General features: G+C 43.1%; 1 protein-coding gene across 2 annotated transcripts in view; it reads left to right on the top strand.

Moving 5' to 3' along the window:
- Positions 1 to 1,869: 1,869 nt before the first annotated feature.
- The window catches only part of TMTC4 (transmembrane O-mannosyltransferase targeting cadherins 4), a 76,701-nt gene continuing 60,117 nt past the window's right edge, over positions 1,870 to 18,453 (top strand). The window contains exons 1-4 of one of the 2 annotated variants that reach the window (XM_074989618.1): positions 1,870 to 1,967; positions 5,180 to 5,395; positions 12,635 to 12,750; positions 16,388 to 16,604. In XM_074989618.1, coding sequence (XP_074845719.1) covers positions 5,234 to 5,395; positions 12,635 to 12,750; positions 16,388 to 16,604 — 495 coding nt within the window. In that variant the 5' untranslated portion in view covers positions 1,870 to 1,967; positions 5,180 to 5,233. Of the gene's footprint in view, positions 1,968 to 5,179; positions 5,396 to 12,634; positions 12,751 to 16,387; positions 16,605 to 18,453 lie in introns of those variants that run through there. The other variant, XM_074989628.1, reaches the window with a different exon arrangement.

Raw genomic sequence — 18,453 nt, 5'->3', positions numbered from 1 at the left:
CATTTTAATTTCTAATCCTGTCTTCGAAAGTGTTTGCAATCCTTCCCAGTACTGAGATGCATGACTGAAAACTGCTATATATGAGAAAACCTCACTAAATCTGACTCTTAATAACACAAGTACTTCAGAATTTCCAAACAAAAATTAACGACAAGTCCTCTGGCATCCTATAGACTAACAGATATTTTGGAGCATAAGCTTTTGTGGGCAACGACCTGCTTTGTCTTTGCCTATAAAAGCTTATGCTCCAAAATATATGTTAGCCGGTAAGGTGCCACAGGACTTCTTGTTGTTTTTGAAGATACAGACTAACTCGGCTACCCTTCTGATACTTGTCACCAAACAAAAATTGTCTCTACTCTGCCCTTAGCAAAGATTCATAGATGACTGTAGAGGGCTCTCATCCTACCACGACTTCACTATTTTTAGAAAAGATACTAGAACATTAAATAGTATGAGTTTAATCCTTGAGGGAGCCTTTCAAGGTTCTGGGGCAGGTTAGATATAAAAAAAAAAAAAAGTGTCCAAGATGGTGATAGGCCCTGCTGTGATTGGACTTGATGACCTCTTGAGGCCCCTTCCAGTTCTATGAGATATGTGTATCTCCAGTTCTGTGGGATGTATAATCTCAACAGCTTAAATGAAAGTACACTTGTACTAAGTAAATTTTGTGCTGCAGTTTGCTTGCTTTCCTTTGTTCATAATAAATTCAAATAGGCTTTTTTCCTACAAAGAGGTCCATGTGGGAGAACACTTTAAGAGCTGTCTGCCTAAAGAGAAAGGTCTGCTTGTATGGCACTCATGATACCACCAGGGCTTAAGTCAACAAATACAATGAGAAAAAATAACATGTCCCCAATTACACTTTGTTCACTCATTTAACAAATGTAGTTTATTGTCTGTGTGAAACTCATTAGTAATCCCAATCACTAGACAGGGTTGCCAGCCCTCCAGGATTGCTTTGGTATCCCCTGAAACTAGAAGATCAATCTTTAATTAAAGATTATGCCCCGGATGAAACCTCCAGGCGTACATCCAAACCAAAACTGACAACCCTAGCACAAACAGAACCTAAGGCATTTGCTCGCCAGGGCAGCAGAGGCTTTCAGCATCCTCCAGAGAAAAGGAGCAAAAACAACTGGCCCAGAAGTACTGATGCTCCCAGAAGCTGGTGCCCTGGGCAAGCACCCTGATTACTTGCCCCTAGAACTGGATATTGTAGCAACTGTATTCTGCCTTCTTATTGCAAAGGATTTATAATCCCGTACTGGAGCAGTACGGGAGAAAACTTATTTCCACAGACAGACATGCCCTGTGAAGCACAAGAGAACTACACAGAGGATACATTAAACCTCCTTCAGGTCGTAAGCTCCTTGGGGGCCAGGCCCTCTCCTGCCTGGCACTAGTACAAGCCCAACCTGAAACAACCAACCAGGGGCAATAAGAAAGCAGAGCGAGGCGGGAGTAAGTAGCAGGCCAGTCCCTGCGCGCTTCGCCGCCGCACGGCTAGCCACACGCGCGAGGAAAGGGTGCCACCGAGACAAAGATTTTTGTGAATGAAGTAGCACCCAGCAAACCAGCGGGCAGCAGCCGCGTGGGCCTGCGCACTGCCGGGCGGGCGGCCGCAGCCCACCCACTCCCGCCTTTGTGTGTAACGCAGCGGGGTGGGGCCCGGCGTAGCTCCCCTGCTCCCGCGGGCTGAGCTAGCTCCGCTCCTCTCGCTCCCCGCGGCCGCTCGGTGGCGCGTCACGGAGGCGGCCGCCAATGGAAGCGGTCGGCTGCCGGGGCGGGGCGGGGCGCCGCAGGCCGCGGGCCAATGGGCTGTGAGGAGGCTCTCGGGGCATGAGCCCGGCCAGCCCCTCCCCCACCCCAGCAGCTCCAGCGGCGGCGGCGGCGGCCGGGCGCGCAGCGCGGGTAGAGTTTCGCCGCCGGGTGGGAGATGCCGCTCTGGCTCCGTCTCCTGGCAGGTAAAGCTCTGCGGGGCGTCCCGCGTGCCGCAAGGGGCCAGGGCAGGGGGCGCTGCCGGGGGGCCGCCGTCCTGTGTAGTGCGCCGGGGCAGGGGCTGGAGCCAGGGCGGGGGGGGCCCGCTGGGCAGGTGGCCGCGGCTGCCCCGCACCTCCCCAGGCAGGGGCCGGGCTCGGCTCCTGACTCCTGCTGCAGCGGAGGCAGCGCGGACACGTCGCCGGCGCTGCGAGCCCCGCTGCCTCGTGTGCGAGTCCTGGGCCGCTCCCGGGACAAAGCAGTACCCCGAGCCGCGGCTGCAGCTCTTGGGGGTGTGTGGGGCCGCCGCCCCCTTACTTGCGAGTCGTGCGTTCTGCACCGGGCTCCTGCTACTGCCGCCGCCGCCGAGCACGGGCTCCAGGGTTGAGCTCGCTGCGCCTGCCTCCCCCTGCTGTGGCATTGGAAACTAGGATTAACTTTCTTGAGTCCTCCACCCACGCTGGTGATCGGCTATCTTCTTGCAGCGGGGCCATGGGTGGAGATGCCCGGTAGGCGGGCTCACCTGCACAGGCTAATAAGTAAAAGACATAGTCTTCAAGGTGCGGCAGGACTGCTTAAATTGTTATCCCGGTAGGGCTAGGGAGGCGTTCTCCTGCAGGCAGCACTCTCTGCCCAGGTTTCTTTACCGACATACACAACCCATTCGGTCTGAGCTGACACAGCCTCATTCATTCACAAACACCAAAGTCGTCTGTTTTGGTTACAGCTTAGTCTTGAGCTGCACCAGTGTGTGTCAATACGTTGGCAGATAATAAGAATGTGCGGTAATGTGTAATATTAAAGATGCAGTTTTCCTTCTGCCTGTAAATGAGACCCCTACAATGGTATTTTATTAGGCATTGCGTCACATGGGACAGCAGTGAAATGGAGGGATGCACTGAATGTACCAGAAAGAGCATTTGTCAGACACTCTGTGGTGTGATCCCCTGGCATCAAGCACATAGGTCCTGGTTAAACATAATGTATGAGAAAATATTGTTCCTCCCCCATATTCTACACATAGTGAACATTAGAGAGAATTTTATGGACAAAAGCAGGGTTTTGTTGACAACACTTGTGGAGCATCTATACACAATGTGTTCTGTTGACAAAACTTGGCACTTCTGCTAACAGCGCTTTGCCTCTCCATGATGAAGAATAACACCTTTGTCAATGAAAAAAAGCCACATAGGCACTCCAAGGGCCCTTCAGTCGACAGACAATGCTTCTGGTACACTGGGCAGCCCTGCTTGCTAAGATGCTGGTAGGCTGTTCTGTCAAGAGAGTGACCAGGCAGATTGCTCTTTCAGCCTTCTTTTGTGTGTGGATGAGGTCTGTCAACAGAAGTTTTTCCGGAAGAGCTCTTCTGATAGTAACGTCTGTCGACATATTGCTCTAGTATAGACATAGCAACTGACGGTTTAACAGTTCTGTCAGTGTAATGACACCCCTTTCCCCTCCCGCCCCTGCACACATATTGGCCTATCCTGTACATAGGTACTATTAAATAATGATGGCAAATGTAAATGAGAAAAATGGGGAAAAGCAGCCAGTATAAGGGGAAACTTCCTGGGGAAGTGGAATTGAGATCAGCTGCTGAAATGTTTTAGTTGTCGCTTTAATTGCCAGTACTGTATTGTGTAAGCTGTTAGTAGCAGTGTATAGGCTTCCTTCTGATTAAGAGTTATGCACCTAATCTTCCATTAGATTGTAAATAAGAAGCGGATTATATCTGAAAATATTTTTTGCTTTTGATGGGGTTGGTCTAATTTGCTCTGCTCAGTAGCTTCCTCATGACTCTTCCTCTTTCTGTCTTTCTCAGGTTCATACCATTCCACACCTGCATCTCAACAGAATAGGGTTACACAATAGTGAGCTTGGTGTGCATGCACATTCACATGTACCTACTCAGGTTAGGATTGTGTACACTCTTTCCAGGAATTTACAAGTTCCACTGATAATCTCTGCAGGCTGAACAGCCATAGATCAAGAAACTTTATCATTTCCATTGGCCAAGCCAGCAGAGCTTTTAAACTCCACACGATAAATAACTAGACTTTTTCCATCTTAAATTATTAAAGCTGGGAGGTGAAATTTAAAAATCCACCAGTGAGGCTTCACCGGTAAAATCATAAAGTCAGGCAGTGCAAATCTTAAGGTTTTGACAACATTAATAAAACAGAGTTGCAACATGTACTTTTTCTTTGTTAAATGAAGCGGGTCTTTGCCCACGAAAGTCTGTGCTCCAAAATATCTGTTAGTCTATGAGGTGCCACAGGACTTCTTGTTGTCTTTATTAAATCGGTATCTGTTTATGTGCCTATTTTAGCTTTCTGGTAGTAAGATGTGCATTATAAAATATTCATGATGTGCTGCATGACCTAATACTACCTGCATCTGATGAGGTGGGTCTTTGCCCACGAAAGCTTATGCTCATACATTTCTGTTAGTCTATAAGGTGCCACAGGACCCCTCGTTGCTTTTGCTAATAAACTTTGTTGTTGGAATCTTAAATTTGTGCTTCTTGACTAGGCTTGCCCAGCCTTCCAGGTTTGTCCTGGAGTTTCCAGGAATTAAAGATTGTCATATAATGAAACCTCCAGGAATCCATCAAATCTGAACTGACAGCCATATTCTTGACCGCATTTTTTTGAATGCCAATTGTAGGGCCTAGTTCAACAGGCAACACGTGCACAGAGTTCTAAGAGAAGTCCCTGTGAATTCTACGCATGGAATCCTTGCAAACTTAGATCCTTCATAGTGCATCAGAATGGTTGTACTTGGGTTTATTGTGATCTCATGGTGTAATTGTGTACATATAATTGTCATTTTATCCTCAGAGAACTTTATAAATATGTTGTAATTCCCACAAGGCTTATGTTTATGACATGGATGTATTATCCTTATTTAAAAAGCAAGCAAACTTGAATCCAAAAAGTAGTGACTTGCTCAGGCTTTCAAGGTAGCATGTGTCGGCATCAGGATTATAACTCCACTCTATGCTCTTTTCTCAAATGTCAAATTATGCTCAAAGAGATTTTGATATTTTTAAATTTTCCTTTTTACCTTAATTTATTTCAGAAGTGCATTTATGTAACACATTGTTTTCCTGTGCAAAATATGTCAGCATGATTTTCATTTAGTTAACCAAAGCTTAAAGTGTTTAAGTGTAACTGTACACTGCAATTTTTTTCCTCAGATTTGCAGCCAACATAATGCTGAAGCTCCACATTTGGAACAAGCATTTCACAGAATGGCCCAGTCAGAATTTAATTTGGATCATGAAATATCATGGTTTGTGCTTCCCTCTTATTGGGCTAAAATTATTGTTGGACTTGTTTCCTGCATGTGTTTTGCTAACAGCTACGATGGAGATTTTGTCTTTGATGACTCCGAAGCTATCATCAATAATAAGGTGTGTGTTTATTCAGACTTAAACTGTAGTAGAAAAAAATAATTTAAACGGATTCCGCCTACTTAACAGGGCCTAAAATAGAAATTTTGAGTTGAATTTCTCCTTTTCCTCCACCCTTTTTAAAAATTGTCGTCTAACTATGCAAAGATTGTTTTAAAGTAAGCCACTATTTATGTCAATGCTACATGAAATCTGTGCTTTACTGTTTTGTTGCAAAGCAAGCAGAAGCAGCACAAATAATCTAATGAATCCTTACTCTCAAAAGTTTATTGACTACTTGGTTTGATGCTGGTGCACAAACAAGGAATCAGTAATGAACAAACTAGTAAGTTTGCCCTGTCTTAATTCTCTTTATCCAGTTGAGATCCATGGTAGAGTAGCAGCACCTTTGCTGAATAAAATGTGCTTTGCTCACCTATATACTGAGGATGAAATTGGCTAGCTATGTGCAACATTTAGGCCTGAATTTACTGAAGCCTATGGACCCATTCTTATTCCGGTTAAGTAATTGGTGATAGACATATATAAAGGGGATTTAGGGGACCAGTGGCATTAATAGCCCTAAATTAGGTACACAGGCATCCCATGGATTGTATGAAGCATGTCCAGCACTTAAGAAAGGGATTCATAGAAACCGTCAAGCTCATGAGCAGGAAGTCAGCTAAAGAAGGCAGTAGTAAATGCCAAGGAGAAGAGCAGGAGTTGTCCTGCTCTTTGAAAATGGTTAGATCTCTTAACTCAGGATCAAAGGGAGGTGTCATCCTCTGCTCAGGTTTCACAGACATGAGCCTTTAATGGAATAAAATACCCAAGTCTGTTAGTCCTTCCTTTGGGAGTTGGGGGGAGTGAGCCCTCTACCCCATCATTGCCAGTGCTCTTGGGGTTAGGTTATTCACCTGGGACAGGGGCGGTCTGGCTTCAAGTCCCTGTTCCAAATAAGTGGGCACCTGGGTCTCCCACATCTTGGGTGAGTACTGTAGTGACTGGGCTATTGGGTACAAGGAGACACACAGACATAGGTCCAGAATATGACCTGTTGTCCTTCCAGGTGTCCTTTTCTGTGGCACCATGGTCTGCGAGATGTGCTCTTAGCAGGCCTACTGGATCAGTCCCACAAATGAGTCAGGTGGGGGAATACGTAGTCTAAGAATTCCAGCAGGGTTTAGGCCTGAAGTAGAGGACTGAGCCACTCAGTATCCTCAGGATAGACGCTGTTTCTTGGATACTTGGTAGCAAAAATTTAGGTGCATGTGGGACTTCACAAACTTAAGCACCTAATGAATTTCAGCATCTCCAGGCTTAGGCACCAGGTGAATGAGGTTTTTGAGGATCTCACTGGTACCTGTGATGTTAGACTTAGGTACTCAAAGTGGTAGTTAGGCACATAAATCCCTTTGTGGATCTTGTCCTAGGAGTTTTATCATAGGCTTCAGTAAATTCAGATTATGATTCTGAAGTCAGTGTGAGGCTTTCCATTGCTGCCTGTGTGATGGATGGAAGCCAAGCGGATAAGGGTACTCTTGTGCAGAAGTGTTTGCAGGGTGGGTTGATGGTGAGTTTCACTAAGCAGGAGTTCTCAGTGTTTTTCATCAGATAAATCCTAGGGTAACGGAGTTTTGTGGACCATTTCCTTTGGCATTCCTATGGCAACTGCAATAGTTGTTTGAATAGAAAATCATATTAAGGTAGTATTTGCTTTTTTTTGAAGACACAGTTTTTAACACATTGGGAATCGTGTACTTTTTAAAGGACTGTTTAGCTAATCATGCTTTACTCCCCTTAGCCAGTTTTCAAGCTACATAATTTTAAAGTATAAAATCCTAAAATGGACAGCTTAAGGTGTGGTCCTGCAAGATATTGTCCCTTCAATTCCTGAGGTGCCTCCCAAGGGGAATAAAACATCTTACGAGAGTGGGCTGTTAGGTAGAGCCTGGCCTTATTTGACTGGTCCTGGTCTGATCGAGGAGGTATTAAGTGGTAGAGGTGGTAAGAGGGGCACATGGAAGCAAAAAGAAAAGGAATGGATGCAGAAGAACTTCCCCCCCGTACGCTCTGCTCTTTTGACATCAAAAGAGTGAAGAGAAGAATGCCATAAAGTTGGCCCTAAAACCTAGAAAAAATATGCTCTATATTGTGAGAAACTGTAGCTTATAAAGATGGCCACCTACAGTTTGTCTTTCAGCATCCTACCAAAACAAAAAGCAGTCAAGTAGCACTTTAAAGACTAGCAAAATGGCTTATTAGGTGAGCTTTCGTGGGACAGACCCACTTCTTCAGACCATAGCCAGACCAGAACAGACTCAATATTTAAGGCACAGAGAACCAAAAACAATAAGCAAGGAGGACAAATCAGAAAAAGATAATCAAGGTGAGCAAATCAGAGAGAGGAGGGGTGGGGGGGAGGGGGGGCAGTTATCATTGCTCAAATAAATATGTAGTGTTCCTGTGGCTTGGTCTACACAAGGACAGAGAGTCGATCCTACATACATAATTCTTGCTAAGTCATTAGCATAGCTCAAATTGACGTATCAGGATTGACTTCTTGCCCCTGTTTAGATCGGGGCTCTTTGGGCTTGCCATAGTGTGGCCTACCAGAGTCAATGGCAGAGGCCTGGAGAGATCGATTTTGCCGTGTCTTCAGAGATGTGGCAAACTGATCCCTGGAAGATCGATCGTGGTGTGCCATCCCCCCGCCATAAGTGTAGACATACTCTGTGTAAGTGAGCAATAGCCTAACCCAGAAGAATGTAGATATGTACAATGCATTGTGTAATCTTTGTATCTGTAAAATGATACATCTCCTGGGAAAGTCTGGTTTTGCAAATTTTGAGGGAAAATGATGCAATTTCATTATCTTAAAAAAACTGACATTTAAACCCAGGCGCTGGGGAGTGTAGTTGGTTGTTTCAATGCAGTTTCCACACTTATCTTACTCCAGTTTTCTTCACGTTTACCAAACAAATGCCATTGTTTCAGTTTACTAACACGTACTTAAATAAAAAAGCTGTGCTAAGATTCTGGCTGCAGGCAAGGAGAAGAAACTAAATCAATTGCTTAAATAACCTTGTTCTTACTTTTGCAGCCTACACTTCAGTTTAATTCCTGATCTAAAGCTTGATGCATTCCTTTAGAAATTGATTGGGATTTTGGTGCCACTAGAACTTTTTAATAAGGAGTTAGATAAATATATACAAATATTGATTGGTACCAAAAATGTAGAACTGGTTATGAATTGGTGAACAGGGAAAGTTGCATAATGAATACTAGTTTTATTTAAAAGGTACTGCATGCCCTATTTTAATTTCATTCCATGTGAAATGCAGGTGAAGGCATTCTGTGGATCCACTGAGCCTTGCTTTGCTAGTGTTTTCTTAGGCTGCGTCTACACTACCATATAAATTAGATTTTATGAAATTAAATTTTATGATGCTGAGTTTAATAAATTGGAACTTGACCTTGTGGGGACTTTGTGGGAAGGTGAGGAGACTTAAGTTTATGCTGCCACACTGAATTGCCACACATTGACAGTTGCAGCAGTGCATTGTGAGAACCTATCCCATAGTTCCCTGAGCCCCATAGCATTCTGTTTTTTTTGCTGATGCAGTATGGGGAAAAAATGCTCTCCAAGAGGTTGTGGGTATGTGATGTCATCTTTCCACATTGCATTGCCCTCATTCCCCTCCTGTGGGAAGCAAATGGCCAGTTTTGCAGAAGGAAAGAAGTAAAATGAGGGAATCCAGGCAAAAGAAAACCAAATAGGCTGATTTCAGAAAGCGACTGAACCATGTAAACTGCTTGCTCAGCTGCTTTTTCCCCATTAAAAGAACACTTTTGCATTATTATTATTATTATTATTCCCTGTAGGTACGATCGCCAGCCCCCAAAAATCTTTGCTGTGAGGGGGTGACTTCCCTTCCCAGTGAACAGTCAGCCCCCAAAATCTTTGCTGTGGGGGGCAGGCTTTCCACAGTGACAGCCAGACCCCAAAAACCTTTCCTGCCTTTGGGCCCTTCACTGCACGCAACCCAGGACATGGTGCTGTCTGGCAGAATAGCATGCACTGCACTGCAGGCAGTTGCTTTTATTGGGATGGAGGCTAGCCACATGATGTTGGGTGGAGGGTAGACCCCCGACTGCATAGCACCTGTGGGGGTGGGGGTGGGGCTGCCCCTGTACAAATGTGAACTGCAGAAGTTTCTCAGCTTCTCATGCAAGTGTGACCATGCAGCCTAGCTGCCACATGGTGTGGTAGGGTGGGGGCTGGCACCAGCCCTGAACAAAAGTTTTGCCCTCTCCTGCTATATCCTGTACAGGGAAGAAGCAACCATCCCTGTTGGGGCTATTTTTTCCATGGGTATGTGCGATCGTTGCACTGATGATAAAGAAATTAATCCAAAATGGGCCCAGGTATCCGTTTCAATTTCCCAGGCTTCCTGGTGTCAAATTCAGATTCGCGGGCTTTCTGTTACCTACTTCCTCCACACCTGGAGAGCAGTGGAGATGGAAGCAGCCAGAGCGGACAACTGTGGGGCATTATGGAATACATATGGGACACCTCTGGGTCCAATAAAGTAGATGTAAATAATTGCCATTTCCATGGGAGTATTAATCTGACCTTTTAAATTTGAGCTAGGCACGATGCCATCTTGCTTTGTGGGTGTAATAATATTGACCTTAGCGATCCTTAAAGTCAAACTAATGATGTTCACAGTGAAGATAGTGACATTGTAAAATTGAGCTAACTGCCTTAAAATCAACTTTATGATGTAGTGTAGACATAACCACACTGTGACCCTTTTGTTAACTTGCTAGCTCTTCGCCCCACTTTACTGTTGTAATAAAAGGTATATGTTGTTAGTTGGCCCTATGACTTATCATATTGTGGCCTATTCTGTTGCTGGATTTTACTGGTGTTTAAAGTGGCTTTCCAGATGCTTATGTGTCATTTAAAACCATGTTTTTAGTGTTATGCAGCAGTGGTTTGTCTATTTATTTTGCCAAAACAAACCAGTGAGTTAGCATGAATTTCAGACATCTTTTCCGTAAGCCATTCTGTAGAAGAGCTGACGTCTCTTCAAGTACAGCACCCTCCTGTGCAGAGACTACTGCTAATCAAATATATAGGGATTCCTAGGTATTCACTTTCTGCTCCAGTGGAGAACAAAGCAGCACTTTAACAATGTAGTTTATTAGGTGATGAGCTTTAATGGGACAGGCCCACTTCCTCAGGTCTGGAAAATCCTGTCGAATGTTCCAGTGAAGAAAATCATACATCACTTTTCAAACAGATGCAAATTTCTTACAGTTTAGGAAAAGAAAACAGTTCCTTTTCTAGTATAATCCCATTAAGGGGAATGAACTGTTTTACATGGCTTTCTCCAAGCTTCTAGTTCTGTGAGCAAGTTCACCACTTCTAAGCAGTGGAGAATTCAGGTAATAATGAAGTGCAATCAAATCACAAGGTATTTCTGGATATTTTGCTTTGCCTGCTTATGGCATACTGAAGACCAAAAATAAACTTGGATTAAATTGTGCAAATTGTTTCCTAGCTGCAGCATTTAGAGACTATGGAAAATTATTTTAAACTTCACATTCTGTTTTATCATCATAATGATATTGAGTACTGTTTCCCACACTGGTTGTACCTTTAGTTACTGATAGAATCTTAACATAAAAAGAGGTGGTATGCAAATTGTAATGCTTTATATTTTAAGAAATACATTAGATTTTCTGGTGGTTTTGCACATTCTATGTATGGGAAGTTAATAGCAAACAATTATAATGGCGTAGAAAATCAGGCTCTAAGTGACTTGCAATATGTCATAGAAGAAGTCTGCAGTGGAGCTGAGAATTAACTTCAGGTCTCTACAGTCCCTATCTAGTTCCCAATTCACAAAAATACCCTTTCAGGTATAGGAATGTGGTGGAGTTGCAACCCTGCTGAATTCAGTGCTCAGCTTGGCCTTAATGTATTGTTTAATGACTCCTGAGAAGGTACTGTTCTTGGCTTGATGTGATGGTGATGGTGTGGTATTTTGGTTTGGATGTTTTACTACTGTGTTAGTTGAACAGGAAATCAGGTTAGCTGGAATTGATTGCACCCATAATATCAGTTCTCCTATGAAGTTACTGTTTTTGGTTGTGACGTCTTACTCATGAGTGGGGTTGTGGTTTTGGATCAAACTAAAGGCACATTTTGATTTTACTTCATGGTGGTATCTAATAAATTCCTTTCCTAACTATTGCTATTAATTTTCCTGTAGAATAGTGCATAGGGGAATTTGCTTATAGGTTCATTATGTCAGAAACAGAGTGCTTAGTGGTATTATGTGAAAGTTAAGGAAACCTCCCAACAGGATTTTAAAAAGAACTAATCACTGGAGGTAGGTCTACACAGCAAAGTTATTTTGGCATATTGGCCGCTATTCTGAAATAACTTTGCGAGCATCTAGGCAGCAAAACCACTATGTCAAAATAATTTTGAAATAGTGGGCTGCTTATTTTGTAAACCTCATTCTACTATGAATAACGCCTATTCTGAAATTAACTATTTTGGAATAGGCGCTATGTCAAAATAGGGGGCCTCCAGCCCCTTCCAGGGTGCCGTGCTGGCCACTCAGTGTAGATGCTCTATTTTGAAATAGCTGAGCACTATTTCGATATGCATTTTGTGTGTAGATGTGCTATTTCAAAATAAGATGTGCCGGAAAAATCTCTTCAGGGATAGCTTATTCTGAAATAATGCTGCTCTGTACATGTAGCCTGAGTGTCCTCTCTAGTCTCTTGCTATATATCTTCCTTGCACTTTCTTAATTGTTCTTCTCCTGGTGCTAGTGGGGGAAAGCTTGTAGTATTCCTGTTTACAAAGATTTTAGCTCTAAAATAAGATATTGTCCAAAAATTAAATGTATTTTAATATATATAACACTAGAGCTGTTGAGCCAGAACATCAGCTAGTGGAAATCAATATAGCACCCTCTGATATTCATGGAAACTATGCTGACTTATGCTATCTAAGGATCTAGCCCACAATAATTAAAGGAATACAAGAGGGTATTGAAAAGGCTTGGAACTATCCATCAGGTTTCACTAGCCAGACAGTAGAACACTTAATAAGTATTGTTGATAAAATATTGTCATGCTGGTGCCAGTCTGTTTTGTTTGTGACTGTTTTCATTTCAACTGCTCTACCTAAATTGAAATGATTGAGTGCTTATGCTTAACGTATGTTCTTTTCAGGACCTCAGGGCAGAAACTCCAGTTGGTGACCTGTGGCATCATGACTTCTGGGGTGGCAAACTCAGCAGCAATACCAGCCACAAATCATATCGGCCGCTTACTGTCCTGACTTTCAGGTGGGAGCTGGTGTCATGCACAGACTGCTGGATTTGGTGATTTATTTTAAATACTTTTTTGTTTTGGAAAAAAACTTTGAAGGAAGTGAAATTTCTGCCATAACTTGTTTGCAGGGTAACTGCTACCCGGCTTAACTTCCAAGACCTGATCCTGCAGTAGGGTCCATGCAGATGAACTTCCACCTCCCACAGCTACTTGCAGGTTTGGAAACACCAATATGCAGAGAGCCAGTATGAAGGACTTGATGCATAGTCCTTGTGTTGGTGTTCCACATAAGCATAAATTCTGCCTAATTGGAATAAAAGCAGAGCCAAGGCAGATGGAAATATTATTCACAAGAGTTAACATACTCTACTCTACTCTACTATTAATGTCTCCTACTTTACTCTAAAGTTATATTTCATATATCAAGAAAAGTATCTCCATCTTAGACTATGTAGTTGTCTCTTTTCTCTTTAAACATTGTAATGTCTAAGTAGCTTCCACAAATTTAGTCTAAAAATCTTTGATTATCTAAACCAGTGTTCTTTCTTTCGTTTTATTTTTTCCTTCTCATATAGCAAGAGGTGCTGTGATATTAAACAGTAAGGCTATGTCTGCACTACAGCAGTCTGTCGGCAGAAGTTACTCTCAGAAGGTATCTTCCAACAAAACTTCTTTTGCCAGATTGCACCTAGACAGCAAAGTGGATCGTAAAAGCGATCTGCTTTGTTGACAGAGAGCAGCCAGACTGCCTGACCACTCTGTTGACAGAGCGGCCAGCCGGAAGCACAGCAGACAGGGCTGCCCGGTGTCCCAGAAGCCCTGGTCCTTGAAAAAGGGCTCCCTGGAGCATCCACACTTGGTTCTTGTCAACAGATTCTGTCAAGAGAGGTATTCTGCCTCCTGGGGGCGTGGCAGAATGCTATTGACAAAAGTGCCCAGTTCTGTTGATTTACTGTCAACAGAATGCATTTTTAATGTGGATGCTCTCTGAGTTTTGTTGACAAAATCTAGTACAGATGCAGCCTAAGAATGTAGCTTGAGGCATTTATTTATGTCACCACAGTCATTTGGTGGAAGCAGACTGAATTGTGTACATCTTGGTTGATTTTTATATAGTTTAAAAAATGATGCATATTTATCAATCAGAAGTATGTACAGTAATTCCTCGATTTATGCGGCATTTGCGTCCTGGGCAGCCTCCACGTAAATCGAATTTTGTGTAAATTGGGGGTGGTTGGCTGGGGGATTGGGCAGCTGGGGGAAGTGAAGGGCAGCCATGCAGCCCCTGGCTTCTCCCAGCTGGAGGGCACACAGCTGCTTGTGGCACAGTTTGTCCCATCTGGGAGAAACCATGCTGCAACCAGCTGCATGCCCACTGGGCACTCCCAGCTAGGGGAGCTGAGGGCTGCTGGGGGGGCAGTTTCAATTTGCACTTAACATGTGTTAGTGTGAGGTAAGTGCAAATCAAAAATGCTCTTCTCGAGGGTTTGCTGTAGTGCCTCAATAATACCTTCTAGGTGCTTAAAGGCAGTGAGTTAAGGCGTGTAATGGGCTCTGTTCTTGTTTTCCGGAGGGTTGGTTGCATTTTGGTAGGACCATTTACCCCAGCCTCAGCTTGATCCTTTTTTTAACCTTTCCCCATCCCCCAAATACAATCTATTGTACTTTCTGCTATGTGTCAGTTCATCTTTATACATGTACTGTTGCTTTCTTACGATAGCTGTGCAGGAGACAGGGTGACTCAGTGAATAGCATACAGGTTCTTCTCCCAGCTCTTCCACTGAATTAAAAAGTGATCCTTTGTTTTCCAGTCCCGCCTCTTTCCTGTCTATTTAGTTTGTAGGCTTTTTGAGCAAGGCCTATGGGACTTGCGCACAGCGGCTAGATTGTAGAAGTTCACACACTTCACAACCTACATAAGTGATGGCATGTAGCCTCACTTCTCTGGGAATAGAACACAGAGTTCTGTCCGTACTCCTTACTTAGCCTGGGAAAGGAGCAAGTTCTCTTAGCCTTTTCATGGAGCTGCTTACTGCAGGCTGTGAGCCTGCCCACCCACTCCCCGTTCAGTGTAAAGGGGGCAGAGCCAGGCTCTCAGGAGGAACTATTGGGCAAGCACTCCCCATTTCAGTTTGACTCAGCTATAATGGTGAGAGCATAGGTTGCACAAAGCCTTGACGTCCTTCCCCACATGGTCAAGAAAGAGCTTGTGACCATGTATTTGTGTGCTTAGTACAGTGGGGCCCCAGTTTCAGTTTGGGCTTCTAAGCACCACAAATATAATATAAATGGAGGGGTGTGTGACATGCTTATTATAGCCTTCATGGATTGCATAAAACATGTTATAAAAGGATTTCTTTTTCTCTTCAGGACTCATTTTGATTCCAGTAACACCCTGGTTAATTTAAACAGAAAACATATACCCACAATATTGAAAACCTTTACACCATAGAGATGCACATGGAAGTGGCCAGTAAAATGCTGTTCCCTCAAGCGAGAAACTGTCCTTCCCTAACTTCTTTGAGGCATTGTGTTTGTGTGTATAACACAATTTGTGGCTGGTTAGCTTATGAAAATGAACTCCACCTGAGCCAGATGCGGGTTGGCTAAACATATTGATGAAATCCATCATCTAAATTAAATTTCTGTGTGTTTTTAACATACTGCTGTATTGTACAGAAAATTGTAGTACACTTCTGCCCCCACCCCCACCCAAGAGATGTTTTTTTCCCCCATAGCTCCTCCAAGAATTGTCATCCAAACAGCCTAACCATTAGCAATTCCTTCTTGGCACACTTCTTCAGCCTACCTTCCTGACCTCTTTCCACATGCACCTGTTAGTTATCCCCAAAAGAATGCTACATCCACTTGCACCCTTAGTGAGCCTTTTCATTGTGCAAAATCCCAAAACACATTGCATAACTGTATGCGTAGAGCACCACTGAAATGCACTTGTGTGGCCAGGCTCACAGCCTGCAGTAAACAATGAATAGGCCATGCATGTTGTGAGGAAAAAAATTTGGTCATGGACCCTGTGACAAAACCTTTTTTACTGAAAGCATCATGCAATCTTTTGTGTCCATTCAAGTCAGATACGAGTGTAGGAGAGGTGTGGACTTTTAAAACATTTTTGAAGGTTTTATCTGAATGTGCACTCTGTTACACCATCTTTGCCAGTCACATGCTCAGACATGCCTGTGTACACACTATCTCTGAAGTTCACGGATGCCCTCCAGGAAGTTGGGCTGCTCTTCTGCAGGACTCTTCAACTTTCTAATTTTATGCAGCGTTGTGCCCCAAAGCACTAGGATATGACACCAACTGAGAAACAGCTACAATTGCCGTTTTTCCATTGGGAGCTTGTGAACATACTCTTGGTGCTTTAATGGATGACTGCTGCAAATGGGACGGAGGGTGCGAGTTATTCTGTGGGAAACTAGTCTTTCTGAGAAGAAATCGGCCTAGTAGCAGGGGCCTATGAGGATGACAGAACAATGGTAAAGTGTGTGTGTTATGATTTAAAATTTAGTTTTCATATTAAGGTTTTCATGTAAAGGCGATTTCTCTTTCCTCAAATGTTTAATTTTTTTTCTTGGTGTGTCTTCAAGCTCTTGACTGACTCTTAATCTCGATGTTTTTGTTTTTACGTAGAATGAACTACTTCTTTGCTGGAGGCTTTCGCCCAGTGGGTTTTCATGTCATCAATATAATACTGCATTGTGCTATCTCGGTATTAATGGTTGATGTCTTCTCGATATTACTGGGTGGGCTGCAATACAGCAGTAAAGGAAGAAGGCTAAACCTTGCTCCAAAATCGTCTCTTCTAGCTGCTTCACTATTTGCTGTGCATCCAGTGCATACTGAATGTGTAAGTACGTAATACATAGCTTTCTATAACATTTTGTATCTGCAAAGTTCTTGACCAATGTTAATCATGGAACACCCCTCTAAACTGCACAGTGTGGATCATTGCCAGAAAGAGTATCTTATTACAGTTTCACATGTGTTACATTGAGAGCTATATCATTTTATGGTTAATATGCTCGTAAATCAGTATTTAGGGCAATATAAAAATAAATAATTTAAGTACAATAGGTAAAGAAACACTCTATTGTTTCAGGCCATCCATCTTTCATTAGTGGCAGAAGAGCACATTGCTGGACATGTTATTTCATGAACAGCAGAGGAGAGGCATTAATAAACTGTGTATGCAAGTGCTTAATCACTGTTATTTCCCTCCCCACCCCCCTCCAGGTAAACTCAAATCTCTGTTAGGAGTAGGTAGATTATATTGCTTCTGTATTTGGAGCTGGTGCTGCCACTGCTGGAACACTGTGTCCAAATCTGATGTTTGCAGTTCAAAAAAGATGTTGATAAATTGGAGAGGATTCAGAAGAGTGTCATGCTAGTGATTAAGGAAAAGGAAAACATGCTGTATTGTGAGAGACTCAAGGGGCTCAGTCTATTTAGCTTACCAAATAAAAGGTTAAAGGGCTGATTTGATTTGTCTGTAGATAATAAGATCTTTAATCTAGCCTAAATTGGATTACCAAAGTCTGGTGATTGAAAATTGAAGCTGGACAAATTGAGACTGAGCTAAGGTGGACATCTTGAACAGCAAGGGTAAATAAATATTAGAATAATTTACCAAGAATTATGTTGGATTCACCTTCAGTGGAAATACTTTAGTTTAGAACTGGATTTTTCTCTAAAAGGTAGACTTTAGTTCAAAAGTAGTTATTAAATTTATGCAGGCATTAATTCGAGGAAGTGCTATGGTCTCTGTTTCACAAGAGGGGGTCAGATTAGCTAAGCATAAATAGTGCCTTCCAACCTTAAAATCTGTGAGTAGTAATCAACTAACAGGAGTCATTTTAACTGCTTCTATATTGTAAATTACTAAGGGCTTGTCTACACTTGCCCCCAACTTCAAAGAGGACATGTTAATCAGGGCAACGGGAGATTACTAATGAAGTGCTGCGGAGAATACGCAGTACTTCATTAGGCTCATTTTCCCACGTGGCAATTTCGAAGTGTCAAACTTCGAAGTGCCCGCATGCCTGTGCCATGGGCACTTCGAAGTGCCTTTAGTCCTCAGTAAAGGTACTTCAAAGTGCCCGCAGCTATATGCATGCTGGCACTTGGAAGTTCGATCCTTCAAAGTTGCCGCGGAGGAAAATTAGCCTAATAAAGTGCTGCGTATTCACCGCAGCACTTCATTAGTAATCTCCTATTGCCCTGATTAACATGCCCCCTTCAAAATTGGGGGCAAGTGTAGACCCAGCCTAAGAGTTTTAATTCTAACTTTCATTCTTTGCCCTAGAAGTAAGTGCACTTGGTACAACATTATTTTCTATATATAGTAAAGGGATTTACTCCATCTCTTTGAGCCATATCCTTGGCCTGCTCAATCACTTTTGCACCATGCTGGTGGTGAAGAAGAGACACAGCTGTATTAAATTAGTCTGGTGGGGACTTGTAGTTTTGTAGCAGAATTAGGTGCAGAGCTCTGCCTCAGGTTCTCTTATCCCACACCCTGAGTAGAGGTGTGGCCAGAACATTCTGCATTTCGGCAAACTGCGGAACTGTGGCTACTAGTATAAAGTTGATGCTTGTGAGAAAATTACTCCTAACTTCCCTTCACACCAGATGTGGGGCAAAAAAGTGGTGGAAAGTACAACTTCTGTACATGCGAGAATCTGAAACTTAAAGTGAAA

Source organism: Carettochelys insculpta, chromosome 1 (genome assembly GCF_033958435.1).
Source record: "Carettochelys insculpta isolate YL-2023 chromosome 1, ASM3395843v1, whole genome shotgun sequence".
NCBI lineage: Eukaryota > Metazoa > Chordata > Testudines > Carettochelyidae > Carettochelys > Carettochelys insculpta.
The sequence above is the reverse complement of the archived record's forward strand: the minus strand, read 5'-3'. Positions and strand labels throughout refer to the sequence as shown.